Genomic DNA, 10,514 nt, shown 5'->3' on the forward strand with positions numbered 1-10,514 from the left:
ACAATTTTTTTAAACACCTTAGAGCATCTCCAATGGTGTGCCATTGGAGCTGCTATTGCCAAATTATGGCAGCAGTTAATAGAAAGGCACCTTCAATAGTAAGTTTTACCAGTGGCTGTTTTTGGCAAATACCAAAGCTGTCAAGTCAGCTTCAACCAACTCTTTCCTCCCTCTCTCCCTCCTTTTTTCATTATCATTTCCAAACACAGAAGCAATATTCACCAAAAAATTACACAAATTTCAAACATATCAAATTTCAAAACATATAATCAATCTCCAAACACAGAAGTAATCTAGAAAATCAACAATTTAAAATTTTAAAACACAAAATTATCAAGAACCAAATTTCCAAACACAGAATCAACAATCAATTTCCTTTCAAAACACGTTGATTTAAAAACAAAGATCAATTTAAAAAGTCAACAATCATCATCCTTTCAAAACACAAAATCAATTTCCATTTTTCAATTTTAGCAATTTGAAGAAAAACAAATTTAAAAAAAAAATTAGAAAATCAACACAGTGAAATCAAAAAAATACCTGACAGAAATGGGTTGATCCTTTTCGTGTTCTTTAGATGATCTTCTTTGTTTTCATTAAGGTTTCAATCTTCTTCGTGATCTTGTTCAACGTCGCTGATCCATTCTAGGAGTGAGAGAGAGCGAGAGAGAAAGAGGAGTGAGAGAAAGAGAGGGGTGGAGGTAGACGGTGGTGCTTGGGGGAAAGGGAGATTGAGAGTGAAAGGGAAAGGGAAATGGAGAGGGAGAGGGAGAGAGTGAGAGGGAAAGGAAGACGGAGGAAAGGTTGTCTTCGGTAATTGGGGGTAGACACTATCGCAAATCGGAGAGAGAGAGAGAGGGAGACTGAGATGAAAAAGGAGGACAAAATGGTGAGAGAGAGTGAGAAGGAGAGGAATAAGGTTGAATGATTCTACACAAATCATCTCAACCATTGATGATTTGTACGTGGACGGTGGTGATGAAAGAAACAGAGCTGTTTTGTAGTGGTATGAATTTTGGTGGAGTGAATTATATTTAATTTTCTTTTCTTCAATTTTTTATTTTTTATATTTGTCTAGTCAGGAATAATATAAATATATAATTTTTTTTAGAAACAATTCAAAAAATGTCACTAAAGACAAAAAAAAAAAAAACAAACAAACAAAAAAAAATCACTCAAAAATTTATATTCAAACAACACTTATAAATTTAGAAAAAAAATTGATTGAAATTTACCAAAATAATATGTAACTATTAGAATTCCATTACTATAATTTAGTAAAATAATACTATTCATTATCAAATGATAACAACCTTAACAAATAACATAGAAAATGCTCTAAGCTGGTAGCGGTGATGGCATCTGCTAGGAAACTTCTTCGTCCTCGGCTGTTTCTTGTTACTGTCACTGTTTAATTGTTACTGTTTATGGTCCCAAACATCTTTGCAACAATCGACGCACTCATTATTAAGCGCTTGTTTAGCCAGTATTAAAAAAAAGGAAAATGTTAGAGGTTTCAAATTTTCTATCAAATAAATGACCAAATATTTCACATGGGGGTGGAGTCCATAAAATTGCGGACTCTACACCCATGTGAGATATTTAGTCATTTATTTGGTAGAAAATTTGATTTCTCTAGCATTAGCCTTAAAAAAAATATATTTTTCTTTAAATATATATATTTATTTGGATAACATCAATTAATATTTATTAATATTTACTCTCTATTTTTTTTATTCATATTCTCTATTCTCTTACATATTTTTTATAAAAAATTAAAAAATATATTTATTTAGAACATTTCAAATCGATCTTAAATTAATCAATTAATTAATTAAAAATACTTTCCATAACCGTCCAATTATTTTTATTTTTATTTTTATTTTTTATTTTTATTTTGTGTGCTCTTTAATTGACATTAATATGCGTACCGACACAAGCATTCACACATATATGCTAAACTCAAAATCGAGAGAGCTCTACTTCCATTTCTGAAGCAATGAGTCAAGTTTACCACACAAGCCATCAGGGCCCTCATCACCCACAAGGCAAACTCAAAATCCAAATCTTTTACAAAATCTAAATAATACTGTTCATGGGTTTTACTCACTGATTGATTTCTGATTCTGGGTTGACTTTGATTTTTGATTTCAGGTTATGGGTTTTACTCACTGATTGATTACTGATTCTGGGTTGACCTTTGATTTTTGATTTCAGGTTATGGGCCGCGTCCGCCGCATCCCCACCCATCAGGGGCTCCTCCGCCGCCGTTTGGAGGGTACCCTCCTCCGCAGCCGCCTCGACCCCCTGGTCCCCAAAGCTATCAAGGTTACTTCAATACCTACCCTCCACCGCCTCAGCATGCTTACCACCACCACCACCACCATAACCAAATGGATGACGGCTGTTCTTCACTTCTGAGAAGCTGGTATGTCATCTCTTTTAGGTTATATGCTTGATCGGTTGATGATATTGATTGTTCTTTTTTTATCTTATCTGAAATTTATTTGCATAGATTGGTGGTTTGTGATGGGTTATTGTAATTCTGATGATGATTTTTCTTTGATATGTCCAAATTAGATCTATTTTAGTTACTTTTCAAGTTGGAGTTTATTATGTTAACTATGACAACCATAATAATTTCATCATCCACCTAGTTTCAATTGCTTTTCAAGTTTGGAATTTGTTATAAACATCGAATTAAAAAATTGATCTTGAATCTTCTAATTAGTCAAATTTCCAAGATCTTAGTTTTGGAATTTATCATACGTGCAAAATCCTTGTGTTTTGCTCAATTACTACAGCTTTTCATCAGTATTGATTGATTTGGGTTATGTGTTGCCAATTGGAGAGATTATGTATGACGCTAAAAAGAATATATTTATGCTAAAAAGGAAGCCTTAAAAAGGTCCTAATCGAGCAAGCCGCCAGTCAAAGACTATGGAAGCAACTAAATTGCTTATCTCTTAAGCAAAAGTATTGAAGATAATTAATAAATAAATGGATTTGTGAGAAATGCTTGGTGTGAAAAGTACCTTGAGTGAGTGGCTTGAGTCAAAAGCTTGTGAGGACATGAGTTTTATAGCTAAGTTTGCAGCTGATTTGAGTTGATTAGCTAAATAGCTGACTCAAACAGGCGAATAACCCAATAAAGAACCAAGCAAACGAAAGATGCTAGATTAGTTTGGCAAGTCAAGTGGTAGGATGTGAAGAACATACCAAGAAAGCAGACTGGTTGCTGGAGACTTGTGGGGTGGAGGCTAAGGGTTTAAGCTTGTTGAGTTACTGAGGGATAAGCTATGTCAAATTGCTCAACCTTGGTGGCTCGATTGAGCTGGTTGAAAGAGGGGTAGTTATATCTTCCCCATTCTGAACTGGTCTATTTCACGGATCCTCTCTCTATTGTTCTTCCCTTACACCAATTGCTTGAAATTTTACATTACCAATACAACTAAATCTATTCTACTACGATTCATAACGCTGATACAACTTGGTATGCCTGGATTGCGTTGTTGGTTGAAAACTGATAGTCAAATACTGAAGTTCAGACATATGCTTGACCCTAGTTTCATTTTTTTCAATTTGGTAAATCTTAACGTAGAGCATTTGAAATTTTTGATCCAATTTAATATTTTCCTATCATCTTTGTTGACTGACTGATTGAAGTTTGCTCTGGTTTTCTTTGTTTAAGTAAAACTTGGTACTAGATGGGCAAAATATACTTCTACTAATTGTTGTAATATATCAAGCCTTTTTTTATATTATTTTTTTAACAGAATATATCAAGCTTTTACCTTCAGTTTTTTTACCCAATTGGAGAATTGTATCTGTTTCTACATGTGAGATTATGCTTAGGACTGTTTCACTTTTTTCTATACTGTGGCAATCTATTGTTGGTGCAGATTCAGAACCTTTATATATTTGTAATAGTTTTTTTCTTTACATTGTTCATACATTTTTGTTTCTTTGATGGGATTATTTGTGTTTTTTTTGTTTCCCTTTATATTGACATGAGATAGTAACCATTAATGAATCAGATTTTCTGGCAGACAAATTTTGAGAGCCTTCGACCACGAAGTACACAACTAGGATTCTCATAGATCAACTCCTAGTGCAATTTCAGAGTAACATAGGATGGTTAACATATTAAGCTTTTACATATTTTAATGTTGGTATGGAAGCATAGATTTACATTTAATAGCAATTGATTTGTAATTGAACAATAAAATTTCCTCATTTGTTAGATCAACAGTTTCAGATTTTTTTAACATGCTTAAACTAAACAAGTTTAAACCCACTTAGGGTTAGTTTGGGGTGTCCTAAAAAAGTGCACTTTTTGTCTTTTTACGAAAAGATGTGCAGAAAAGTAGAGAGGTGATGTGATGGAAAAAAGATAAAAAGATGGATTATATAGGTTATGCCAAACCAGGCCTTAGTTGGGGTCAACTAGTGTATCCATTTCTTCCAATTGAATAGATTTGTAGCTACCTCATATAGTGCCACGTGTCGTGAACACATAGGCAATGATGCATACTTGGTACGTTGACATGAAAACCTAAGCGTACTACCCTTTGAGCTTGAGGGACACATGTATGGTCATAATCAAAGGAAATTAAATGACTTACAGGGATCCTGTCTAAGCCCTCAGACTTCATTTTTATGAAGTATTGTCTATCTGACATCCCACTGGAATCATATCACGTGCCTCATTACCGCAGAGGTAATATTGCACAATCTACTACTCTAAGTAGGGTTTAGACACATCGAAGTCTTCAACATGGATTGTGGGACTCTTGGGATGTAGTGGCTTGGATGCTTCACCCTGGGCACTATGCCCTCATGGGTACTATCTTGGGTTATTCCCTTAGTTGCACGAAGTGGAAGCGGGGGAACATGGCCACTTAGAGTAGTCGTAGATTAGAAGCGCTTATGTATTACTTGTATTAATTATATTTTATTTATTATAATAAATGAGGAATAATAAATTATGTAAAAATAAATGAAAAATAGATGTTTTATTCTATACATTTTTTAAGATTTTTTATTATATATGATTTAAATAGATTTTTTTTAAACAATTAGATGATTTATTTTATTTATTATATGTTAAATAGATTTCTTTTATTTTAGATGTTTTATGTTTTATATATATATATATTACTTATATTATATAGATCGTGAGAAGGCCAGAGAGAGAGAGAGAGTGCGCAAGTGAGAAAGAGAAGGCAAAGATGAAGGCGATCGTGAGCAGATCGAAGGTGAGAGCGAAGGTCGACGTCGATGTTGAAGGCAAAGGCTAGGGCTAGAGCAAACGTCGACGTCGAAGGCGAGACCAAGTCTCTCTCTCTCTCTCTCTCTCTCTCTCTCCTTTACGGTCCCATCTTGAACTGAATTGCGTTTCTCTCTCCACAGAAACGTGATTCTTACACGTTTCTTTCTAAAAAACGCGGAATCGCGATTCTTACTCAGAATTGCCACCTGGCTGCACGATTACTGCAACTATGGTTATTCCTACTATGAGAGAGAGACCGTGTTACTAAACCCATGTATGGAATCTTTAGAAACGAGACAAATCTTAACACCCCGATTGTTTTCTAACATATGTCAACAAAATCCTGAGAAATCCGAGCACTTTGTTGTGGTCATGTGACTAACCTTCCATAAGTAGAAGTAAGTATTCCTTTACATCACAAGTTTTTTATGCATCATCTTCTGAGAGGTCTTCCCTGAGCTAAAGACTTGAAACTCCCGTACTCTGCTGCCTCTTTCTCTTTCTCTTTCTCTTAGTTGAACTGCTTTATCTCTTAGTCTTTCAAGTACTGCATGTCTGACAGCTCGTTCAACCACTTCCACGATATTCAAGTCATATTTGGCCCCATTGACAGACTCCGTAAATTAGTGTGTGTGATCAAATTGACTGCACTGCTACAATTGGTGCTAGAGAAAAACGTATAATATTCTTAAAATAACGAATTTGCCAGAGATGGTCACATATTTGGCCCTGTTAACAGACTCTATTGAATTATAAATTTTATGATTCTCCTATTAAAGAAAAGTGGCTGCCTGTGTCACCATTTGTTTTGTAGGATGCCACGTTAGGAAATTGGGTTTTACGTTCATGTCATTTGTACCAGTATGAGAATATTGAATTACTTCCCATAGTTTGTGATTCGTGACACAATGATACACATCATGAAATATCATTAGAGTGAAATTGAAAGGAGCTTAATTTTTCCTACTCTGTTCCGAGTTTTTGGATTACATTGCACCTGGGATTGATAACTCTGATAAGAGGATACCTTCTTTGAGACAATCATTAAACTGATTTATGTTGCATTTTCTTTTTCCATTTATGTTCTTTGTTGGTTCTGCAGTTTGGCTGCTCTCTGTTGCTGCTGTGTGCTGGAGCGTTGCTGTTGCTGCTTCTAGGTTGAGAAGTGGGCTTTTGATCAATCAGGTATACATGTAATAAATAGTTCGTGATACATTCCCCGATTTCTCATGAATGTCTGCATAGCCCCATTTAGTGTGTGTGACTAAATGAGAACTATCATTCTCTTTTTTCTTGTTCTTTTTTTTTTTTGTTTTGTTTTGTTTTGTTTTTTGTTTTTTTTTTTTTTTTGATGTTGTGCAGAAGACTACGACTATGCTGAATGTTGTATCTGTATCACTGCTTTTTCTGGGTTTTTGAATGTGAACAATTAATCTAGACAATTTATCCTGTCGGTATAGATCTATGCAGAAGTGACCATCTCTGTGTTTGGCTAGCAATGTATTAGCAAAAATCTGGTTTAAGCCTAATCGACAGTAATGAATCAATCGACAGACTTAAATTGATTTTTAATAAATACAAAAAAGATCAAGTTTTGTGGTTGAGTTCTATGCCTTAAACAGATTAAGAATTTTCTTGGAGGTTATCAAGCAAAGAAGAGACAGAACATGACAGAATTTGTATTTATTTAAATAGATTGTCACTTGTTACCAATTACAAAAACCTAAACAAGAACAAAGAATTGAAAAATATAACAATCGACAGAAGAAAAGAAATGGGGGTTGGAAAAACTATCACTTAATCTATTCCTAGCAATTGGTAAATTAACTACTTCTAAATAGATATCATGATTATTCGATGATTGAATGGTTTTTGAGATGATCTTGGTTGTCTCTCTTGGCTTATTTATAAGTTCAGTCACAAGAGATAAAGAGAGGTAATCAAATCTAATGATTTCCTCAACATGTCAAGATTTACTCAACATCATCATATTCATAGGAATCACTTTGCAAATTTGGTGCTTGACTTGGTCTTGATTCCTTGATGTAAGCAACTAACTTTCAAATGGCTGCAATGCCTGACTTTTTGACTCTCTATTTAACATGTCATCATTCTACGTCCTTAACACATTTGTTATGCCACGTCAACATGCTTGTCGACAGAAATAATAATAATAATAACAAATGTGGCCAAGGTTATAATATAAAAATAGTCTATGCTTTCAATCGATAGACCATAAGTGAACTTGATCATAATTAATAGGCCACAATCGTTAGAAAAATAAAATGTGGTGCCAACAATGCCCCATCATTTAAATGGATTGAAGAATAAAATAAAATTAAATGATTTATAAATCGGTTTATCACAATCAACAGAAAATATTTTATGGTTCAAACAATTCGAACTCTTGTAGAGTTATATTACACCCATAGTAATTTTTAATCTATCATTGTCGATTGGTGAACACCCTATTTTTGGCTCAATCAAGGGATATAGCAGAGAATCACATTCTTATTTTTAGAATAAAATAATTCTTTGCTAGTTACATTTTGACTAATTAAAGAGAATTCACTACATATAGCATTCTTCAACTATTGTTGTTTTTCAAATCATGTCATGAAAATTAATTTTTTATGTGATCCACAAACCCAAAGTGGATGTTGAATTCCAAAGCTCACATAATTAAATGTCATAAAAAATTCATAAATTTTGACACTTTAAACAATGTCAAAAAATTCACACTCAACAAATATGGGTTGTTCATAATTTTCCGACATTTTTTACTTAAAACCATGCTGCCCGAGTTCATAATTTTCAGCTACCTTTCACTTAAAATCATGCATCCCAAGTGAATTTTACCATTATTTTGTGATAAATTTTTAACGTTTTTTTAGGGAAGAGGTTGTTCTTCTTTTTTAGCCATTAATGACTTCTCACTTTTTGCCACATTTGGCAAAACATTACATCCCCAAGTGAACTTTTGTCATCAGAATTCTCCGTATTTTTTTAGAGAAGGGATTGTTTTTTAATTTTAGCAATTAATGGCCTATGAAAATTCTTCAAAGTCATATATTATCTTCCTGACTTGGTGTGCTAACCCTTCGAGTCACATACCTTGGCTCTTCATGAATGATTGAGTCTTTAACAATATGTGTGTTAATCTTATAAGCCATATTATTTTCATATCTTAATTTTTCATTGTCTATTATGTTTTCTAATTTTTGCTTCCAACATAGAATTTCTTCATTAATTAAAAAAATTTAGTCTCTAAATCGATTAATTTTTCCATCACAGTAATTTAAATATTTTTGTGTCAAATAATACGGAAATGATGAAATTATTTGAAATATTTGCCTGTAAAGAAAATTAATTTATTCTTTTAGGACTAAAATTTCACTCCCACAACAATAAATTTCATTCTCATAATGCTAAATCATTATTTTCATATCATTTGTGATGCCATTATGTTGGCAATAAGCAGTAGAACCACCACCATAACACTGACAATTTTCAAAAAGTGAGGCATTCTATTGATAATCTGTATTCATGGAAATATTGCCACTCCATTGGCGGTTTGCATCCATAAGTTCACAAGATATAAATATGCTACTTGAAGGCATGATTTTATACGCATTAGTCTGCTTCTTCATTGCCATTACTCCAAGTTAAAATGGTCCCACCGGGTGCGTCAATTTATGCTAGCAAAAATCCGATTTAAGCCTAATCGACAGTAATGAATCGATAGACTTAAATTAGTTTTTAATAAATATAAAAAAGATTATGTGACACCCTGAACATTTAATTAAATACCACATAAATATTTATAGTTATATATAATTGTGAGTGCATGTGATAATATATTATTAAATAAATAATAATAAATACATAATCTAATTTGGCATTGGGTTATCAAATATGAGATTAATTAGGGATTATTATTTGGGGTCAAATTAACAGAAATATGAAATTATAATACTAGTTGAGCCAAATTAAAGTTAAAGATAAGAGATAAATAAATATAAAAGTAAGAGTAAATAGCTAATAATAATAATAATAATAATAATAATAATAATAATAATAATAATAATAATGGGTGTGGTAGTAAAATAAATAATTAATTTTCTGTTGGTATACGATAAAACATAATTTAATTAGAGATTAATTTGTTTATATAATTATATTAGGAAACTGGGCCAAAGTATAATTATCTTAAATATTTATTAAGATAAGTATATATCCATTTGAGTTATGATCAAATCTAGGCAGGATTTGAGTAGTGCTACATGTTGGGATGCTTTTGCTTCCCTATAAATAGGGAAGAATTGATCAATATCTGTGGAGTTGATAAAATCAGTGGGGAGAAAAGGAAGAAAAAAAGAGAGAGAGAGAGAGAGAGAGAGAGAGAGAGAGAGAGAGAGAGATGGGGAGAGGTTCGTAAGTTGGTGGAAGTAGAAATTTATAGTAGGAAGGTTGTAATAGTGGAGTAAGGCTGAGGTTTAATATTAAGGTGAGTTATATTATACATTGAGTTACCATAATATATTTTACGTATGTTTTGACTTACCATAATGTATTTTATACAAGTTGTATTTTATTAGTTATATCAATACAAATTATATTTTATAAATATTTCAATTACGTGGATTAATTTCTGAACTCTATTTGTTTAAAATGGAACCCACAAATATATTTGTTTAAATTTTAAAGAATATTTGACTATAACCTTATAAACAATTATGTTTTGTAAGTACTACCACGGGAGTCTCATGCCTTGGAGGACTTAAATAACTATTGGCCTCTGTTTGGCCACTTTGTAGTCCTCTGTTTGTCATGGATCCATTGACTTCTGTTCTGATTGTCACTTATGTGATCTATGTTCTGTTCTGTTATATATCGTGGTTATAGTTATTTATTTACATAATTTCTGTACTTCAGTTTCTGTCACTTAAATGATTTATTTACCAAATTGAGTTATGTAAATATTTTGGCCTAACTAACTATTTATGATTATTTTGTATTCCCTATACTCTTGGCATAATATTTCTTACTCTGCTGTGTGTTTATAGCTGTTACCCTTTCAGGTGACAAGATATACGGAAAACCCATAACCTCACGAAATGGAACATGCACATGGATTGATGTTGAACCACTATTTTGTCTTTTTTTATATATATATATTTTTTTATTATATATTTTTGCTCCCTTTTGTTCTACTCAGGGTCGGTCACTGAATAATAAAATA

At 32.5% G+C, this 10,514-nt stretch overlaps 1 protein-coding gene across 1 annotated transcript; it reads left to right on the forward strand.

Annotated features, from left to right (window-relative positions):
• Positions 1-1,893: 1,893 nt before the first annotated feature.
• Positions 1,894-6,714, forward strand: LOC114283529 (uncharacterized). Its single transcript, XM_028226389.2, has 3 exons — positions 1,894-2,048; positions 2,218-2,428; positions 6,375-6,714. Exons 1-3 carry the CDS (start codon positions 2,000-2,002, stop codon positions 6,427-6,429), a joined length of 315 nt encoding a protein of 104 aa, XP_028082190.1. The 5' UTR covers positions 1,894-1,999; the 3' UTR covers positions 6,430-6,714.
• The last annotated feature ends 3,800 nt before the right edge of the window (positions 6,715-10,514 follow it).

Source organism: Camellia sinensis, chromosome 10 (assembly GCF_055761805.1).
Source record: "Camellia sinensis isolate YWXY chromosome 10, ASM5576180v1, whole genome shotgun sequence".
Lineage (NCBI taxonomy): Eukaryota > Viridiplantae > Streptophyta > Magnoliopsida > Ericales > Theaceae > Camellia > Camellia sinensis.